At 40.5% G+C, this 20,897-nt stretch overlaps 2 protein-coding genes and 1 long non-coding RNA gene across 9 annotated transcripts in view; 1 reads left to right on the top strand and 2 right to left on the bottom strand.

Annotated features, from left to right (window-relative positions):
- Positions 1–20,897, bottom strand: part of zgc:92594 (uncharacterized protein LOC436996 homolog) — a 41,253-nt gene that overhangs the window by 15,632 nt on the left and 4,724 nt on the right. The window contains exons 6-7 of one of the 7 annotated variants that reach the window (XM_056442380.1): positions 19,805–19,828; positions 18,476–19,175 (exon numbers count right to left, since the gene is read on the bottom strand). The exons of the other annotated variants lie outside the window; for them this stretch is intronic. Coding sequence (XP_056298355.1) covers positions 18,993–19,175; positions 19,805–19,828 — 207 coding nt within the window. The 3' untranslated portion in view covers positions 18,476–18,992. Of the gene's footprint in view, positions 1–18,475; positions 19,176–19,804; positions 19,829–20,897 lie in introns of those variants that run through there. 7 annotated transcript variants of the gene reach the window in all.
- Positions 10,938–11,763, top strand: LOC130211571 (uncharacterized). Its single transcript, XR_008835098.1, has 3 exons — positions 10,938–11,295; positions 11,473–11,547; positions 11,643–11,763. It is a non-coding gene; the product is annotated as an uncharacterized LOC130211571 (long non-coding RNA).
- Positions 12,919–16,497, bottom strand: LOC130211568 (39S ribosomal protein L48, mitochondrial-like). Its single transcript, XM_056442387.1, has 5 exons — positions 16,381–16,497; positions 14,827–14,996; positions 13,856–13,958; positions 13,664–13,753; positions 12,919–13,122 (listed from the first exon to the last, which is right to left on the bottom strand). Exons 1-5 carry the CDS (start codon positions 16,480–16,482, stop codon positions 13,045–13,047), a joined length of 543 nt encoding a protein of 180 aa, XP_056298362.1. The 5' UTR covers positions 16,483–16,497; the 3' UTR covers positions 12,919–13,044.

Below are 20,897 nucleotides of genomic sequence, written 5' to 3'. Positions count from 1 at the left end.
CAGGCCTGACCCCCCAAGTGAAGCGGTAGCTGCCCTCCCGAACACAGGCAGTTGTACTTACCGCTATGACCTCTGGGTAACGGTCCCCCCCCCAGACGTTCAAGCGGACGTGGTGATTGGCCACCGGCTCCATTGAAGAGCTTTTGGTGACCGCAGGTTGTTTCTTTCCAGACCTTCGCATGTAATTTCTTTATTGTAACACAAATATCAGCGAAAGGATTCGGGACTTTGTATTTTTGTTTCTTTTTTTTTCTCTTCTTTTTATTTGACGTGCTCTTTAAAGAGCAAGTTGTGAATTTAGATGTATGTGACCAAGTGACTTTTATTTTATGTATTTTTTATTTCCAGTAGGGTAGGCCATGGACTCAACAGTTAACAGTTGTGTGGTAGTGTGTCAGTAGTTTTGTCCATGCAGCATCTGTAGACATCAACAACAACAACAAAAGGTGTTGACATTTCTGTCTGTCTATCTTTCTCCATTTATTTTGGGGTTTTTTTTAATATATTTTTTTGTTTCTTACCTTCTAAAGTCGTATCAACATATCATAAATGATGTCAAATTTGGATTTCCTTGTACCAAGTGCATATCAACTTAGTGAATGCTGCAAAAGTATAAACCTACTAAATATATATATTTATATATATGTATGTATATATATGTATATACTGTCTATGTATTTTTATATATAGATATATGTATATATATATATATGTATTTATATATATTTATATATATACATATATATGTGTAAATATATATATGTATATATACATAAATACATGTATATATACACACATATATATATATATATATATATTTACACACATATATATATATGTATATAAATATATATGTATATAAAAATACATATATATATATAAATACATGTGTATATATATACATATACATATAAAAATACATATATATATACGTGTGTAAATATATATATATATGTGTGTATATATACATATATATATGTATTTTTATCTGTATATATATATATGTATTTATATATGTATTTATATATATATACATATATGTGTAAATATATATATATATGTGTATTTACACCTGATTATAACCACAACATGAGTAGGAAATGAGGACGCGATATTGTGTGGAGGTGTTCAGCATGTAATGCTAACCGTCAATTAAAAGTCATTCAATCAAGTGTATCGTTTCCCCTTCAGGATAAGACTTTGCTTTCTTTGTTTGTTTGTTCTCCATTTTATTAGGTTGTAAATGTGTATTTTGAATATATATAACACTGTGTTTGTTTTGAACTTAATTTATTTAATGTCTATATATTGTTGTTTTTTATGTAATCCTGATTTTGTTTTACTAACTGGAAACAAATCAACGTGATGTTTCTCTAAAGTTAAGCAGACCGTACATCAAACATTTCATATTTCATTTTATTTCTCCTCATCCATGTTCTGCTGTTATGATTTTACACAAAAAAATAGAAAAAGAGTGATATTCATTTCATTGTATTAACTGATGCGTACCATGTTATGTTTTACTGTGTCGTATTTGATCAGATGTGTCGTGGTTACTGCTCGTGAAATGATTTTATTCAGAGAGTTTCCAAATCATGACAAAAGATAAAAAGCAGTCACACAGTCATAATCTGCCATATTTTGTTCGTATGAGACGCGTCGTCGCGTGCAAATCCAAGAGAACGACATTTGAAGTGTAATCCAAAATCTTAAAACGTTGCAGCGTTAGCACTATTTAGTCATTCTACTCTCTTAATAAAACAAATAATTTAAAAAAGTGCAACTGACAACCCTCATCTGAACAATAGGAGCCACGACATGTTCTCTATTAAATAGGTAAATAAGTCGTTATTAAAAAATACATAGTCACAATTTAGCCATCTTGCGTCTGTTAGCTAGTATTAGCATTGTCGCGTTCTGATTCGACCAACTGTCGGCTAAATAAACGCAGTGCTAGCTTACGCTGAAACGCCAGATGGTTTTAGCTAGACGCCGTTGTGTAGGAGACTGTTTGGGAAAGGTCAGATACTTTCTTGAAGAAGTAGGGGAAATAGTTTCCACCGTGTTTCCACTTTGCTCTTCTAACTCCAGACTCTCATTGCGACATCTATGCTAACCTCTTTGGGCGCTGCGCCGCACACGGCTGAGCCGCCGTTAGCTCCTCACTGGTCCGCGCTCTCTAGCGCACGCTCAAATAAAAGCCTGACGAGATGTTTTATTTTCTTGCGAGCCCCTTGTTCTCAAGAGAAAAGGAGGCTAAAGAAAGACGCACCTGCTAACTAGCTAGCCATAAAACTAGCTAGACGAGCGTATGAAGTGAGCTAATAGCTTAACAGCCCGTTCTCGCTAGTTAGCATCTAGGTGCGCACGTGCAACCGTGTTAAATAACGCGTTAGCTACCGTGTCCTGTTTTGTAACCGGTTGAATCAGAATTGTTTGTGTGCGCACGAGCTAACATGAGCTAACACGAGCTAACTGGCTATATTTACTATAATTGTAGAGCTATGTGATTGTCAAACAGGGTATTTCTTTTTTTATAAACAAAATGAGTGAAATTAGATTAAATCACATCAAACATAATGAAGTTGCGCTAAACAGTTGAGTAGTTCTTTCATATATTTCACCCAATGCTACGTTATCTTTTGTTTATTCAATATTGAACACTCGAGGCTCCCGATGTGCTTTATTTCTTCAGAAGTAAGGCGTCAGTGAACGGTTCAAAGGGGGCGGAGGGATGGAGGGATGGAGTGAAGAGGGATGGAGTGAAGAGGGATGGAGTGAAGAGGAATGGAGTGAAGAGGAATGGAGTGAAGAGGGATGGAGTGAAGAGGTGACTCCGTGAGTATCAGTGCTGGGTGAATGCTAGCAAAGCATCGCGAGGCATCGTTTGGTGTTGTAACTGTTTTTTGAGGTGTCAGCAAAAAAAAAATGTCGCTTTACATCTCACGTATGTAAACGAGGTGCATCGGCATCTAGTCCGTGCCATTTTGAACGCGTCTTGAACAAGAATGCTGTAAAACGGTCGAGACGTAGAAAACCATCGCGACTGAAGCTGTGCGGCGCTGTCTCGGCCATCTTGTTTTTCCCGGGTACCTTTTTAACCTTTCGCGGGATCCGTGCGAGTCGCCGTTCGGGGAATATAGTGCGTACGCTTTTTTTTGTTTTTAACCACGCCTACGTAAAAGTTTACATTTCACGCAAAAAGAACAAAAAGCTAGCTTTCCTCGTCGTAGGTAAGAAATAAAAATAAAAATAAAGTGCCAACTTGATTCACGCGGTGGGGGAAGAGGACTCGAGATCACGCCGCGCTCGTCTTTTAGCGAACGCCCGCTCGATGTTTCGTCGCCGAGCGGTCGCGAGATGTTGCGCAACGTGTGCGCGGCGAGGCTGTTTTAAGGATCCGTGTAACCGGAGGTTTAAACACGACGGGCATCTACCCGTCTGGAGGAGTCTCTGAAAAGTCTCATGATGTGTTGGTATCACACTAAATATCGTAACACCTTTTTGAGACTCCCAAGTCGGAGAGATTTTCCCAGAATGCATCTGAAGAGTTGAAAGGAAAGCAACGTGATCGTTCTGCATTGTGTTGCGTAACAATGCGTTGAAGGGCGTCGCCACATCCATTTTATGACTCGCATTTATTTTGTGGTTTTGCCGACACAGCTCATTACATAACGCCGTTTGAGGCTCAATGCTGTTAAAGAATTCTGCTGAGGTCTTCCTCTCACGGGCCGAGACGTATACTTGACTGCATCTAAATATGATGTGAGGTTTAATTCAAGCGAATACAGAAAGGTGTGGCTTTTTGTCATGATTTAAATGAGACTGAACTGAAATTATGCCATTGTCATCGTGTTAAAATGAATATAAATGATATATTAAAATATATTTGCTAACCTATATACCATGTGAAGTTGCTTTTTTTTTTCAAGAGATCATTTTTGGGTTTATTTTGAGTAATCGGGTCATGATTTCTGGAAAGAGACATTGCAGTGATTTTTTTTAATGTACACTACCGTTCAAAAGTTTGGGATCATCCAGACAATTTCGTGTCTTCCATGAAAACTCACTTTTATTTATCAAATGAATTGAAAATTGAATAGAAAATATAGTCAAGACATTGACAAAGTTAGAAATAATGATTAATATTTGAAGTATTAATTTTGTTCTTCAAACTTCAAGCTCAAAGGAAGGCCAGTTGTATCGCTTATATCACCAGCATAACTGTTTTCAGCTGTGCTAACATAATTGCACAAGGGTTTTCTAATCAGATATTAGTCTTCTAAGGCGATTAGCAAACACAATGTACCATTAGAACACTGGAGTGATAGTTGATGGAAATGGGCCTCTATACACCTCTGGAGATATTTCATTAGAAACCAGACGTTTCACCTAGAATAGTCATTTACCACATTAACAATGTATAGAGGGTATTTCTGATTAATGTTATCTTGATTGAAAAAACAGTGCTTTTCTTTGAAAAATAAAGTCATTTCTAAGTGACCCCAAACGTTTGAACGGTAGTGTATGTATTTCAGCAGACTACAAGCCGAATGTCGTATGGTAGCATTTTATTAGAGAGAAGAATTCTCCATGACTTCCAAATCCTCTGAAACTAGGCAACTTGCAACAAAACAATCCAGATTTCTATATTTATTTATTTGGTGAAATGTCTGATGGATTACAGACTCAATATTTTGTATAAATATCTCTTTGTGTGTGTGCACTTGGCTTGGAAAACAAGATCGTAAAACCAAAAGTTATGGCTTTGTTTGTGAGCTCTTTATTATATAGATCCCCCTCACACAGTGTAAGTGATTGGAGGTTGTTTAAGGAATATTTCATGCACACAAAAAACATTTCATGGTTCCAGCTTTTCAAATGTAATTATTTTAATAACTTAAGTAAAACTATTGTTTCAGCAAAACAACTATGATAAAAGTTGTCAAGTTGTTTCACTCTTTGTCTTTTACAGACCAAACATAATAACCAAACAAACCCATTAATTCATAAAGTAAAAGTAATTTGACAGTGTGGTTGTTGGAGTTGGACAGCAACACACCACCTGGACGGCACTCACTGGAAGAAACAGCGGTAGACTTCTACTTTACATTTATTAAGCGTTTATTCAAAATCAGGATACAAACAGACAATCATGCGCATGGACCCCAATCCAGACCTGTGACCAATGGCCCCAGCGCTGGAGAAAGGATGCCTGAGCAGAGCGCGCGGCCATTGAAATAGCCAACAGGGACAGTTCTGATTGGTCAGGAGGAAAAGAGGGTGGTGTCTTCTCATTGGTTCTTGTTCCTCTGCAGGCACGTGCACAGACATTTTGGGGGGCAGGTACTCAAACCAAAAAAAAGGGCACCCATCGCCAAAATGATTTTTCCAAGTTAAGGAGTTGGTTGCTAGCAACACTTGAAACACATTGTGTCGTGAGAAGACATGAGAGTTGAACAAAATGAAATTGTTTTCTATTAACAATTACAATTTATTTTCCTTTACAAAATAATAGGAGCCAAAAATGCCATATAATAAACTACGTACTAACCTCGACCGTTCGGTCATGCCGGGAAATATCAAACTTCTGTAAAAACGTTATAAGGCCTCAATCTGATATTTCCCAGCATGACATCACTCTGGTTAGTAAGAAGCTATTACAAGTGTTGTTTTTCTTATGCTTACTCTTTTCACCCTCTGCAATTACTCCTACAAGATTGATCTTTGTAAAACTGGAACAGACAAAACAAAGAGAAACATACCACATCAAACAATGTGGCACATGGATAGCATGACACCGAGAGCTATTGTTAGCATAGTTTAGCTGCTCTGTTCTAGCTGTGAATTATTGTGACATTTATAAAATGAATTAATAAATTCAACATACTATCGAAATTGTCTAAATGGCATTTATAAAACAGATCTCTCTCTCTATCTCTCTATTTCTATTTCTCTCTCTCTCAAACATGACGTCAGTAAGCAGCTGGACGAGGCTTTGAAATCACGGATTTCGGGAATTTGTGTTTGTTTATTTTTTTTCGGAAACGTCGGACCAGTTGTGACGTTATATTTTCAGTTGTGGTTAATTTATCACCAAACAACGTCAGGGGACAAACACCGTCATGACTCATGACCTGTGTGTCTGATGCTGCGGGTCAGAGGAGAAGGAGGTGCACCCGTTTGGTGGCGCGAGGAGCACTGCGCGGAGGAGGAAGTGGAGGAGGAGGAGGGAGGCTGGGGCTCGTGAGCGCCACGGAGCATGTCGGGGCGAAATTCTCACAAGAACTCCAATAAATGCCCCGACAGATATCCAAACACATTTGGGAGGACTTGATGACAGAGACTATTTTTTATTCTTAAATACTTATTAATGAAGAAAAAAAAGTGGGCTCCAGCAAAAAGGGCACTTTTCTCATCCAGGGCAAAAGGGCTGGTGCTTGAGCACCACTAGGGCTCTATCTGTGCACGTGCCTGTTCCTCTGCTTCCGCCGTTGTCGCTCCTTCATTGGCTCTTGTGGCCAGCCAATGAATTCATATGTTTGTAGAGAAGTGTGACACAGGAAGAGAGTTGATTTACTTGGTTCCTCTCTTTTAAGTCGTCTTTCGGGGCCTTATCTGTGCAGGGATGGGGCCTGGATCTTCTCAGAAGGTCGTTCAAACAAAGGGCCTCTTCACATGTGAGAGTAGATGAGAGTGTGAGAGGGGTCAATGAGGGGCCATAAATGACTAATTGCCCTAGCTTGGACCGTTCCTTATCTTATCTGCGCTCAGTAATTGTCTCCAGTTGCCTTCTCCTGCTCTGAGAGTATATAGAGCTCTTTGTATACCTCAAAGTTCATTGATATGATTCAACAAACAGAAATGTAGTTGAACTGGTTTAAATCTCCACCAGAATAAACTGTTCATGCAGGAATGCATTGTTATGTTTCCTCTTGAAGACATATATAGCTTTAGAAGAAATATCCTCGCCCTTTATTGGAAATCTGTGTAAGCATTTCTAATAAAACGATACTTACAGCAAATGCCTGAAATAACACAGCAATACCAAAATACATCTTATTTCCCCCCTATGTGTTATCCACAACGCCAAATCTACAAGATTTCACTCATTCAACTTTATTATTTGCCATAAAATGAGCAAATGAGACCGCTACAAAGAGTTTGATCAAAACATATGAACATAACTTTATCTGACAGCTTCACATATCTCTGTCATCACACCCATTGTGGGTGTGGCAATGTGGCTATATATACCTGGAGCACGCTTCAGGTTTCAGGACACGATTACCGGTGGCAACGCAGTAGACAACATGGTCATTTGACTTGGAAAAAGGTAAGAAACATTTTAATTACGCTTGAAGTTTTAAATAGACTAAAAAGATGAGTGCTATTGTAATATATATATATGTATATACAGGACTGTCTCAGAAAATTAGAATATTGTGATGAAGTTCTTTATTTTCTGTAATGCAATTAAATAAACAAAAATGTCATGCATTCTGGATTCATTACAAATCAACTGAAATATTGCAAGCCTTTTATTCTTTTAATATTGCTGATTATGGCTTACAGCTTAAGAAAACTCAAATATCCTATCTCTAAATATTAGAATATCATGAAAAAGTATACTAGTAGGGTATTAAACAAATCACTTGAATTGTCTAATTAACTCGAAACACCTGCAAGGGTTTCCTGAGCCTTGACAAACACTCAGCTGTTATAAATCTTTTTTTTACTTGGTCTGAGGAAATATTAAAATTTTATGAGATAGGATTTTAGAGTTTTCTTAAGCTGTAAGCCATAATCAGCAATATTAAAAGAATAAAAGGCTTGCAATATTTCAGTTGATTTGTAATGAATCCAGAATGCATGACATTTTTGTTTTTTTAATTGCATTACAGAAAATAAAGAACTTTATCACAATATTCTAATTTTCTGAGACAGTCCTGTATATATGTACAAATATATATATACATAATATATACTATACATATATATATGTAAATATAGATAAATATATATGTATATTTATATATAGATAGATATATTTACGTTTTTATATATATATATATATGGCAATGATGATAACTCATAATCTAAGGTTCCGAATTAAATTATATGTTTTCCCATTGAGTGGTTCTCAAACTCTTTCTGTCGCGCCCCACTTCAGAGGAAGAAATGTGTTTACACCCTGAGCTCGGGCAACAGCGGAAAAGCCAACCTCAATTCATGCTCAATGTTGAGCTCTTGTTTTGAAGAGCAACAGCGTAAAAAATGTGGATCTCACGGAGAATGTCGTTTGGCAAAACGCCAACAATAAGCAAGTCTTGGCCATCGCACAAGCATAACCTGTTAATGGCGTAAACATGTCCACGAAGGTACAGGCATTGCAACATTTATTCGATCAGTTAGTTTTATGTCTGTGTACTTTGAACTTGTGTAATATTTCCTCAATAAAGGTATTTCTGCATTTCCTCCTGCGCCCCACCTGTAGTACCACTGCGCCCCACTAGAGGGGCGCACCCCACAGTTTGAGAACCACTGCATTAGCCCAGTAGCATATTCCAAAATAACATACTTTCTATTAACTATTATTTCTTTTTTCTTTGGCATTCATTGAGAAAGTGAAAGTCCGAGATGGCGAGAAGACCCGCCGAGTCACTGTTGGATGTTCTCTCTCCAAATCCATTCGAAGGAGTGACTTCCCCTGCAGATGTTCTTCATCAGACAGAGGAAAACTTTTACAGAGGGGCCCCACCCAGATGGTTCAACTTTTACATCAGCGACCAGAGAGTGGCCGATGGCTCCGGAACTCCCTTCATCAAACGAGACGGATACAACGCACTCGTGCAAACAGTTCAACTGAAGGGAAAAACCCCGGGAATAACAATTGTTAAACTGTTCCACCAGCCAGGGTGCGGGGGCACCACGCTGGCCATGAAGGTGCTGTGGGACTTGAGGAAAATCTTCACGAGCGCCGTTTTAACCGACTCGGCCTCAAACACCACAAATATTGCAGAGGAGGTTGTCCAGCTCTTCAAAGATGGCAACCGCAAGACCGTGCTGCTGCTGGTGAACAATATGCAGAGGTTGGAAGCTCTGCAAGAGAGCATTAAGATCGAGATGGCCAGCCGAGAGATGCACGTCGACTCCCGCAAGGCTGCGGTGATTATACTCAACTGTGTAAGAAAGGACGCAGTTCTAACGACGTCCCATGTCGTCTTCCTACAGAAAGTACTTTCTAAAGATGAGAAGATACAATTTGATGAGAAAAGAGATGAGCTTCGCAAAAGGTACGGGGATAAAAGCAAACAATTTCACGGCTTTAACATCATGCAAACCAATTTCTCCAAGACTTACATCCAAGAGGCATGTGCTGTTTTCATTAACACCACAACAGCCGAAAGTCCACAGATGACCCAGCTTGCTGCCTGCTTGTCCCTGCTGAATGCCTACGTACCGGGCTCATACCTCCTGGAGTCTCAGTGCTTGGACTTCTTCAAACACGGCGACTACGCCCACGGAGACTCTCCCCTGAAGGAACGAATGAGCACCTTCGGCCATCTCATCATCACATTCCAAGAAGATAGAAGTTCTGAAATGAAAGTCTGCATAGCTCACCGTATGATAGCGCAGCATTGCACTGAACTGTTGGCCAAGACCAGTATGACCAGAAGTAAAACGGCAAGTTACCTGTTGACTCATTTCAACAGCGATGAGTTTCCTTCATTTTTGGTCAGTTTCATCAAAGACATGCTGACCAAGAGAGAAACAAAACCCAACGAAGAGGACTCAGGCAATGGAACAAGGATCATTGAGGATGTGGAAAGGTTTTCTAGGCTGATTCTAGACATTCAAAGTGTTGAGGATAAACTTGAGTGTGTGAATGTTCTAGTGGTGGCGTCAGAAAGGTTTAATCAGAATGCATTTTTTCCACAAGCACTTGCTCGTTTTTATTCCATAGAACTAAAAAACTACATTGAGGCTGAAAAGTGGGCAAAGATAGCAAAGCTCAGATATCCCCAAAGTTCCTTCATTGCTGATACACTGGGCCACGTCTATAAGAACCAATTGAAGAACCAGAAGCATTGCGCCAAACCAAGAGCCCTTTTGGAACTGGCCTCAAAGGCCATTGAAGCTTTCAAAGATGAAGAAAGACTTGCTGAAAATGAAAGTGGGACGGAGACGAGAGGAGATGGCACTACCAAAATCCAAAACGTTTTTAACATCCACGGGCAGTTTGGTTACTTGTATGTCTGCAACCTTCTGTACAAGAAGCTTGTGAGTCAGGACGATACTTGGAGAGAAGTTCTCACAAAGAAGGCGCCCTTGAACTCGGTCCTGAAATCCCTTGGAGACGCCGAGCACAGCAGATTCAAGGTTCTAATAGACGGCCTCAAAGACGACATTGAGAGAAAATGCGCATTCTTCGATACATATCTGACTTATTCAAAGCCAGAACAGAAAGATGATCCCGCGTACATTTCCAAAGGCACCTTAGAGTGCTACAAGAATTTTTTCGGGAACTCCCCATCCGAAGATTTCAAGGCAGAAGGCGCGGCTCTCATCCAGAAGCTCAAAGAAAACCTGGCGGACACCTCCGCCGGAGTGCTCTCGTGTCTGGACCGAGAATGCAAGGAATCGAACCTCAAAGAAATAACGACATGGTGGGAGAAAATCTTTCTTGAGAAAGAATCCGTCGTCGCTCTGGCCAACTACATCCTCGCTCACATCATGTTGAGGAACATGGAAGCCGAGTTACCTCTCGACTGCAAGCATTTGGATGCATTCAAACAGAAAATGCCTCGGATCCCCAACCAATCGCCCGAGCTCCACATGTTGGTCCTCCTCCTCTCCTGGCCCACGGAGAGTGAAGCCAATTGTGTCCTTGATCTGAATCGATTGATCCACAACATGCACTGCTCACGGTTACATACAAGGCACAGTTTCGATCGAGGTACCTCCGCCCCCTGTTTTTCATTGGAAATGGTGAAGGTCTGAACAGAATTGTTCACAGAAAGATCCTTGAGCAAAATGTGCAAACAAGACAAGATTGGACCAGAGATACGATTTTCCAAGATGCCACGGTCAAAGCTCGCCTGGTCAGAGTTCAAGGGGTGGTGCGAAACTACCGAGTCTTCGCAACAATTGGAGGTGCGGCGATTGAGGTTCATGCAAACATCCAAAACTGCCTCTGGAAAGCACAACAAGTTTCCTTTTACCTCGGATTTACCATCAGAGGTCCCGTCGCGTTTGACATCCAGACAAAACCTGGAGCCAAAGATAAGAAAGGTAATATACGAGAAGTTAAGCATGATTAAACATCTGGCAGAATCTCACAAAGTAGTTCCAGGCTTTAGTCTCATGCGGGGGGTTTTAACAGTATTGTTGCATTAGGAAATATTATTAAGTTATTTTTCCTTTCTGCGTGCACCACTTATGAATTCCTTTTCCATGATACTTGTTTAGCAGAAGAAATCTCAGGGGAGAATTTTTTTATTGGCTCAGAACCCGAGCAAATAAAACCAGACGATACCACTGGAGGTAAGTAACACACAGAAATATAAATTCTGATTGAGAAACGATGAGAGGTTTTTCACGTGGTGAATTCACCATGTATTCACGGTTTGTTTTGCTAGGTGGTCATTTTGTGGATCGCCATCGGACACAACTGGTGCAGAGCGTGAGCGACACGCCATTCGTCCTGAAGAAGCTCGAGGACGAGGGCTAGATCTCGGAAAAGAACTCAGAGTCGTTGAGATCCTTAACGACTCGCAGAAACAGATGAGCGGCATTCTCCGGTGTCTGACTTCCAAAGGCAAAGACGCACTCTGCAACATCCTGAAAGGGATGAGGAGCATGAGGCCTCTCATCACCGAGCTCGAGGAATCCGAGGAAAGGAATGTTTAGAATCTGGGAGGAGTCGTCTTGCTTTTTGCTGTCTGGCTTTTTCCGAGCTTTTTACGTGTCGCTAGTTCAAAACGTGCCGAGTGGGCCGCCGCCTGTCAAAATTATGATTGGGATATTTTAATAATTATTTTAGGTGGTGTTTGGTGTTTGAATTGTGTTGAAATGGCTCACTGATTCTTGTGGCCCAAGTTGGGATCTTTAATTTGATGTACAACATCAATATATTAGTTCTGCCCCTAAGAAATATAATTTTGCCCCTGATAGCACTTGAAAAAAATGCCCCCATAATTTCCTCTAATAATGATAATTTAAGAGCGTTTTTTTTCTTTCTTTGTTGTGTGTGTCCTTTCTGTATTGCCTGTACTAGGTAGGTACACAAAAAAATCAATTTTGAATCGAAACAAATAAGATACAATTGTTAATAGTTGTTTATATAACAAACAAGAAATAACCACAAAGAAATAAAAGAAAGATTTAATGATTGTCTGATTTATGTCTTATTTTTTGTTCAAATAATGTAAGAAAACACTTTGAATATGTAGACTACTGCCTAAAAGTCTTATTGCCATTTTTATGACAATTGCTCATATACTGTAAGCCTAAATAAGTATATTTATTATTTTTGAACAAAAGATGAAATGTTATTTCAAAAATTGCCCCCAATTTTTTTTAAATGCCCCTGGATTTCAGTCAGTGGTGGAAAAAATGTTAAATTAATTAAAGCTAAAACTGTCAAGAATTACACTTTAAAAAAATGTGTATCCCTACACTAGATTTGTATGATTAACAAGTTTTAATTCCATATAGTTTAATTATGTTTTATTTACCTGAAGGAGTAATAACAAAAAGCCACCATCAGTATCTTTTTATATAATTTTGTGTCTACTTAAAAATACAAAAAAATATCTGTTCAGGTAGAAAAGCGCAATACAGGTGTAGAGATATCTTCTTTTTTTTCTTTGTGCACAACATTTACTCTACAAAGGAACAGAACTTGATGAAATCTGAATGTGTAAAGTTATTATTTAATATTTTCGATGCAAATTATCACGTTTCACGGCATTCAGTAAAGAAATGTCAGAGAATAAAGAAAGAAAATCAAGACGTCTGAAGGAGGCGTGTCCTTGTGTCCTAGTTGCTGATCTGAGCCATCAGCCCCTCCAGGTCTGGACGACCTTTGAACCTCGCTTGGAAGTCGGCCACGGTGTGCTGAGGGGGAACAGGAAGTGACATCGTTATAAGCTCATCGTCGAAAAAACAGAATATGTTGTGCTAAAAAGAAGAAGAAGAAGGGGGGGGGGAAGGAGAAGGAAGAAAAAGGGCGGAAAAAGAAGGAGAAGAAGGGAGGGAAGAAGAAGAAGAAGGAGAGGGGAAGAAGGAGAAGTAGAAGGAGAAGAAGAAGAAGAAGGAGAGGGGAGGAAGAAAAAGGGCGGAAAAAGAAGAATAAAGAAGAAGGGAGGGAGAAGGAAGAAAAAGGAAGAAGGGGGGAGGAAGAAGAAGAAGGGCAGAGGATGAAGAAGAAGAAGGGCTGAGGATGTAGAAGAAGAAGAAGGGGGAGGAAGAAGAAGAAGAAGAAGAAAAGGAAGAAGGGGGGAGGAAGAAGAAGAAGGGCAGATGAAGAAGAAGAAGGGCTGAGGATGAAGAAGAAGAAGAAGGTTTCGGATGTCCACGAACATTGAGGAACTAACTGAGGTTAAAAGTGCTTCAGTGTAATGTGCTCTCATCATCATCTTCATCTTCATCATCTCACCTCCTTCACAGAGAGCTGGACTCCCTCTGGTTGGTTCTTCGTGAGGACGTCGATGAACACGGGACACGCCGCGGAGTCCAGGCTGCTCAGCTGGGGGGGGGGGGGGGGGTATTTGTCATAATTTCTCCAAAACAAGCGCTGCAGACAGGAGGAGGCGGGGCAGACAGGAGGAGGCGGGGCTCGTTTTCTTACCTGGATGACTCGCCAGTGCGTCTTCAGGACGGAGTCCACAAACATCTTGGTGCCCTGCTCCGGCATCAGCATGACCTCCGTGCTCTTGGTGGGCAGAGCGTAGCTGCTCATGGGGAACAATAGAAACAACAATAGAGTCGTCTTTTCATCTACTTACGAGGACATCAGAGTTATTCTGCTAAAACATAGACAATAAAAAAGTCTATCATGCTTACAAATTACATATTTATTTATGTGGAATAGTTTTGACAAACTTCTGCTTTACTTTTATATGAAATAACCAATTTTATTTTCGTTTTTTTGTTTCATTCCGTCTATCTTTTATTATTTATCCTATTTTTTACCCTTTTTTTCTCTAAATATGTATAAATAAAATGAGCATAATCAAAAAAAATCTGCACATGTAATGTCAACTGTCTGAAAGACATCTGTAAATGTCGAATTGATGCATACTTTGAATATAAAAAAATATAAGAAAGAACCAATTCCATAACAGAGTTACACATCTACACCAGTGTTATATCTTGCCTTCAAAATAAAAGTCTCATATTTCACCCGCATCCATTCTGACCATCATCTCTAAACAATAAAATCTAATTCATTCTCATGCATCAGACAAATTATCTCTTCCCCATATGCTTTACAATACATTTGACCTTAATATTCTATTTATCATATCTTTCTGTATGTATTAATTTAAAACATAAGACACACACACAACTACTACCACCAAAACTCCATTCGACTCTTCACACCAATGACGTTGCCATGGAGACCAGGACTGGCTTTGCTTTTAACGGCTGGAGAGTGTTACCTAGCGACAGGGCAGAGCCCCCCCTCCTCCTTCCCCCCCTCCTCACTTCAACTCCAACCTTCACCAAACCCTTTCAGAATAAGAGCCCCAATGAGAATTATTGACACAGAAACACACACGCACTCACACACACACACACACACACACACACACACACCTTTCTGCCACCTTGATGCCGAGCCGGTTGCAGAGGTTGTGTATGTACTGGGCGTAATGCTCCACCAGCGTCATGTCGTAACCCGACACGTTCACGTTCAGAGTCGCGTACGCCGTGTCCGTCTCCGCCAGCATCGCTTTCATCTGCTGTTTGTCTTTCTTTTTCTTTGGCTAGAACAAAAAAGAAAAGAATAATAAAAACATTAAGACGGAATTTCACTTTAAAAAAAAAAAATTTGGAATAAATACCGGACACATTTTAAGCCCTTTATGAAGCCTCTCCGTAAGTCGGCATCGGACGCAGACTTTTCCCAAGGGAATTACCCACAATTCATTGCAATGCGATGTTAACCAGTGGGGGGGGGGGGGGTGTTTACACAACACTAAGGATTCAAGATTCAAGATTCAAGATTCAAGATGTTTTATTTGTCACATACACACACAGGGTGTGCAGTGAAATGAAGGTGGCAATGCTCAGCAGGAATGTGCAAGGGCAACAAGTACACACTATTTACAAATAAAAAACAACACAACATTTACAGCAAGTGTGTGTGTGTGTGTGTGTGTGTGTGTGCCTAAGAGGGGCATGATGACCGAGCTGAACTCCCGGGGAAGGTAGAATGGACGGCATGAGATCGTCAGATGTTCCAGGTTCGGCGAGCAGGAACGAGAAAGAGTCTTAATGTTCTTGGGGTCACACCACATGTTGTTAGTCACGAAGCAAACCCCTCCACCCTTAGATTTACCAGACTCTTCCGTTCTGTCTGCACGGAAAACAGAGAAGGACTCGGTTGGGCATATGACTCGATCCGGCACCAGCGCGGTCAGCCATGTTTCCGTCAGACAAAAGATATAACAATCCCGCATGTCCCGCTGGAATCTGATCCTTGCCCTAACATCATCCATCTTATTTTCCAGAGACTGGACGTTAGCAAGAAGGATGCTGGGCAGGGGTGGACGGTGGGCTTGAACTCTCAGTCTGTTCCGAATTCCGCTCCGTTTCCCTCGATGTTTTCGTCTCCCGTGTAGCGGCTCCACTGTTGTCGTGGTTCGCTCGTACGATCTCTGCCGGCCACGCTGGATCGATGGAAAAAGTGGACAAAAACCCTTGTTTTGCGCAAAAGTTTATGTCCAAAAGTGTGCTGCGGTCGTATGTTGTTAGTGCCGATGTGTTTGTGGCAAAGAAAATATTAAAAATAAACACAAAAACTAAAGGAGCGCACATTCCTTGCGGAGCTGCCGTGACGGCGACTGGACACTGCCGCGCCATCTTACTTTGAAGACATACCATGAAAACAAATTCAAATCAGATGATATTTATTCAATTGATATAACATTTTTGTCATTTTTTTGTGAGCAGTTTAGACAAAAATAAGTTTATAGATTATTTGAAATGACTCGAGTCTGGAAGACGTTCAAATCTGGGAGTAAAGAAACGGCGTCACGTTGCAGTGAAGCGTCGGCACAATCGAATCCCGGCCTACGCGCCGCTCGAGAGCCGGAATATGCAGAAGGACATTCATTGTTTTCCTTTGAAAAGATAAAGTAAGCTCACCGCCTCTTTGGCGATTAGATGTCTCCACCTGCCGATGCCGTTCGTCGGCATGGATCTGTAGCGCCTCTCGTTCTCAGATGCTGAGAGAAGGAGAAGAAACATCTGTCAAGTTAGAAGAAGACTTTATGAAACATGCTACCCGTCTCCGGCCTCGAGGAAGACTCACCGCAGGACGCTGGGCGGCGTGGCCCTTTAAATACAAACAGGAAGTGTCAGAAACGGGAGAAGCAGAGGATTCATATCACTATGGTCACTTTGTTTTATTAGGGCAAGGGTTAATAATCTATAATCTGCATTCTTGTGGTTTAACGAGTTTATCAAACTCCATCTCCCAATATCAAAACAAGTTTAACAGGAAGAGAAAAAAGAAGAGAAGTCAGAGAATCAAAAGTCTTAAATAAACAAAAACAAGAGGAAAGTGAACATTTTAAAGGCTGATTTGACGTCAACCTTCACAATAAAGTTCTCGGAAAAAGAAGAAGAAAAACAAAAAGAAGAAGAAGGAGGGGGGGAAGAAGAAAGAAGGAGAAGGAAGGGAGGAGGAAAAAGAAGAAGAGCAGAGGATGAAGAAGAAGACTTACCGGCATAACGCAGGCGCTTGGTTGAACAGGGACGCCTGCAACTGAAGAAGAAAAACAATGACATGACCTCTCTCTCTCTCTCTCTCTCTCTCTCTCTCTCTCTCTCTCTCTCTCTCTCTCTCTCTCTCTCTCTCTCTCTCTCTCTCTCTCTCTCTCTCTCTCTCTCTCTCTCTCTCTCTCTCTCTCTCTCTCTCTCTCTCTCTCTCTCTCTCTCTCTCTCTCTCTCTCTCTCTCTCTCTCTCTCTCTCTCTCATATAATTGAATATACATTGTTGTTGGATTGCACTCAAAAAAATAATCCAGACATTACTTGTGATCAGGATGATTAATCGAAAGAAGAAAGGTAATGAATCGATTGGTCCATTCAAGTGGACTGGAGCTGCTGTTAGCTCGTTGTTAGCATCGTTATTGTGACTGTGACCTCTGCGGGGGAAACGCGTCACTTTACGGGAGAGGAAACTCAAACGGACATCGTTACCTTCCGGAAGACGGCGTTCATCGCTCAGCCTCTCTGCCGGTCGGTCTTTAACGGGAGACACGCGCTGGCGGCTCTCGTGGGTTTCAAAACATCAAAAATATCCGCACGCCGACTGTCGCGACTGACCCCGGAAGTACTCACGGGGCGGAAAGTACTGCGTCCGGTTTTACGTCAGTGTCGTAAAAACAGCAGAACGAAAGCTCCGGGACGGCTTTATTTTTTACATGTATATTAAAGTTGCATGTTATGTGAATAATGGATTATTGCATTCATTAAGTAGTTATTTTTTTTTTTTTAATTGAACTTTTGGCCTATTTCTTTTTGTATATGATCCTAAACGTATACGTTTTCATTATGATGTCACTTACATGTGATATTATCTATATATATTATCGACAAAGGACAACTCGACAGCTTTGCACATTTCAACAGGCTTTATTATTATAAGTACTTTTATTAATATTGTGAATAGTTTGGCCCCTCCAAAAAAATCTCATCAGAAAAAAACTACTTTTAACATTCAAATATGCCAGGCCTTTCATAGCATTTTTTTTTTTTTAGTAAAGTGCAAAATTCCTCATCACCTGAAATTGATTTTGAGATTACATTTCTTCTTATATTTTTTAAAACAATGCATGAACTGCTTTTAAAGCAAAGACATCATAGTCTTTGTAGAAAGTTAATAAAACTTTGCATTTATTTTTCTAAATGTCATGCAAAGCAAACAAAACTTATTCACACACACACACACACACACACACACACACACACACACACACACACACACACACACACACACACACACACACACACACACACACACACACACACACACACACACACACACACACACACACACACACACACACACACACACACACACACACACTTTGACTTGCAATGTTTAACTGTAGCATGAATGAACCAATCACAGCGGTCATGGGCGTGTTCGCTCTCCTCCTGGTCGAACGCGTTGGCCTGGTTACAGATGAAGGTCAGATGGTTTTCTGGAGTTATAGGAAACTGGGAAACGCAAGGAATTAAAATAGTTTTTAATCCGTCTCCAGCACCAGCTATATAAAAAAATGCAGGTGAAAGTTCCCAAAACAAATCGGATCAAATCTAAATCAATTCTGTTAAGGCAAATTCCTCATAAATCTTCTTCTTCAAAGTGGTATAAAATCTGGCGTCAAAGACATGCGACAGAGACGCAGAGAGGTTTTTTTGCCAAATTTCGGTGAGAGGCGTTCAAGTCCTCCGGGCCACGGGGGGGGGGGGAGGTCAGCTGCTCGAGTCCTGCACCGTGACGCTCAGACATCACACCTGGAACATCTGCCCAAAGTGCTTTTATGACTGTAAAAATATATGGATACTAATCCTGTCCCCGAGTTAAACTCCTGGCGCTTCCTCGTCTTCTTCTCCGTCATCGTCATCGTCATCATCGTCGTCATCTTCCTCCTCCTCCTCGTCCTCTTCCGGGGTGAAAAGGAGGTCACGTCCTTCATCATCGTCGTCATCTTCCTCTTCCTCCTCCTCCTCCTCCCCCTCGCTCCTCATTTCCTCCAAGCTGCTGTCGTCCTCCTCCTCCTCCTCCTCTTCCTCCTCCTCCTCCTCCAGAGCCTCTTCCTCATTCTCCTCCTGCTCCTCCTCCAGCTGGTCACCTGAAAGACGACCTGATGATAATGGATCCAAGAAAAGAAATCTGATTGGACCTTTTTAGAGAGGCGCCGACGGCATTTCTACCGACGGTGGACGAAATAACAGAAACACCCCGCTTGCAGTTAAGCAGCGGCACCAGCAAATCAACACCTCTCTAACAGCTTGAACGAAAACTTAACGTTAGACCCTTCGTAAAGTCGTATGTTAAAGACATCATTTTGTGGTTTGGGGTCAAAGGTCACAGTTCCATGAGGAAACAGGAGCTTTCCTTACAGAGGGACGTGATGGCGGCGGCGATGTAAAGTGGGAGGTCCTGGTCGTCACCACTCCGAGAACATCCGTCTCCATGTCCACGTGCTCGGGTAGAACATGCTCTTTCTCAGCTGCCGGCGGCACCTCACGGCAAACAGCGGCAGGTTGTCCTTTAATTATTTACATCTAAGCGTGGAATAAATGGAAGAGCATCGAGAAGTCGCCTGATTGATTTCAATAAACAGAAAGTGAATTGGCATTTTGATGAATTGATGAAGGAGTTCCTATTCATTGTGACGTCTGACGGGAACGGAACTGAATGTCTTTGTGTTTTTTGACATTTTGTCTATTTTCACTCAATAATTTTCTGACATTTAAAAGACTAAACAATCGATAGAGATCATCATCTGTGGAATAATCGAGAATGAAATGTTGAATATAAAAGCAGTACTTACTGTTTACCTGTTGTCTTGTATGCCTGAAAACACACAAACAAAAGATTTATGGACACAGAGTAGATTTCCGTCTAAATAAGGTAATAGTATAATATGTTGTCTCGTGTTAAAAGAGTTCATAATCAATTATAAATGTACTTATTTTTTCTATTACAAAAAACCGGCGTTGAAGACATCTCCCTAAATTATTACGAGGCAGCGTTTAAATATATTTAAACTATTAATATTATTTAACTTATGCCGCACCAAAGCGTCGCGAATGTTCTCACGGGAGTTTACTCGCTTGACCATTTGTGGCTTTCGTTTCGTTAGTGCCTTGGAGGGGGCGGGGCTTATCTCTGTGGCTTTACTCCGTGGAAACAGTCATCATCTCCACCACGGAAGAACTAACCACGAGTTCTGCTTTATACTCGTTGTGGACGTCCCACAAACATCGGAACATCTAACGCCCTCGTGTTTGGGTTCATAACATTAATATATTTATATACAGGACTGTCTCAGAAAATTAGAATATTGTGATGAAGTTCTTTATTTTCTGTAATGCAATTTGTCATGCATTCTGGATTCATTACAAATCAACTGAAATATTGCAAGCCTTTTATTCTGATTTATTGCTGATTATGGCTTACAGCTTAAGAAAACTCAAATATCCTATCTCTAAATATTAGAATATCATGAAAAAGTATACTAGTAGGGTATTAAACAAATCACTTGAATTGTCTAATTAACTCGAAACACCTGCAAGGGTTTCCTGAGCCTTGAAAAACACTCAGCTGTTATAAATCTTTTTTTTTATTTGGTCTGAGGAAATATTAAAATTTTATGAGATAGGATTTTAGAGTTTTCTTAAGCTGTAAGCCATAATCAGCAATATTAAAAGAATAAAAGGCTTGCAATATTTCAGTTGATTTGTAATGAATCCAGAATGCATGACATTTTGTTTTTAATTGCATTACAGAAAATAAAGAACTTTATCACAATATTCTAATTTTCTGAGACAGTCCTGTATATATATTTATACACGAGGCTCAGACAGCTCGGTGTCTTTCCCCTCTACGTCTGAATAACTGTCTCCACTAGAGCAGCAGTTAG

This window comes from Pseudoliparis swirei, chromosome 21 (genome assembly GCF_029220125.1).
Source record: "Pseudoliparis swirei isolate HS2019 ecotype Mariana Trench chromosome 21, NWPU_hadal_v1, whole genome shotgun sequence".
Lineage (NCBI taxonomy): Eukaryota > Metazoa > Chordata > Actinopteri > Perciformes > Liparidae > Pseudoliparis > Pseudoliparis swirei.
Note: the sequence above shows the minus strand (reverse complement) of the source record. Positions and strands in the feature narration are given on the sequence as shown.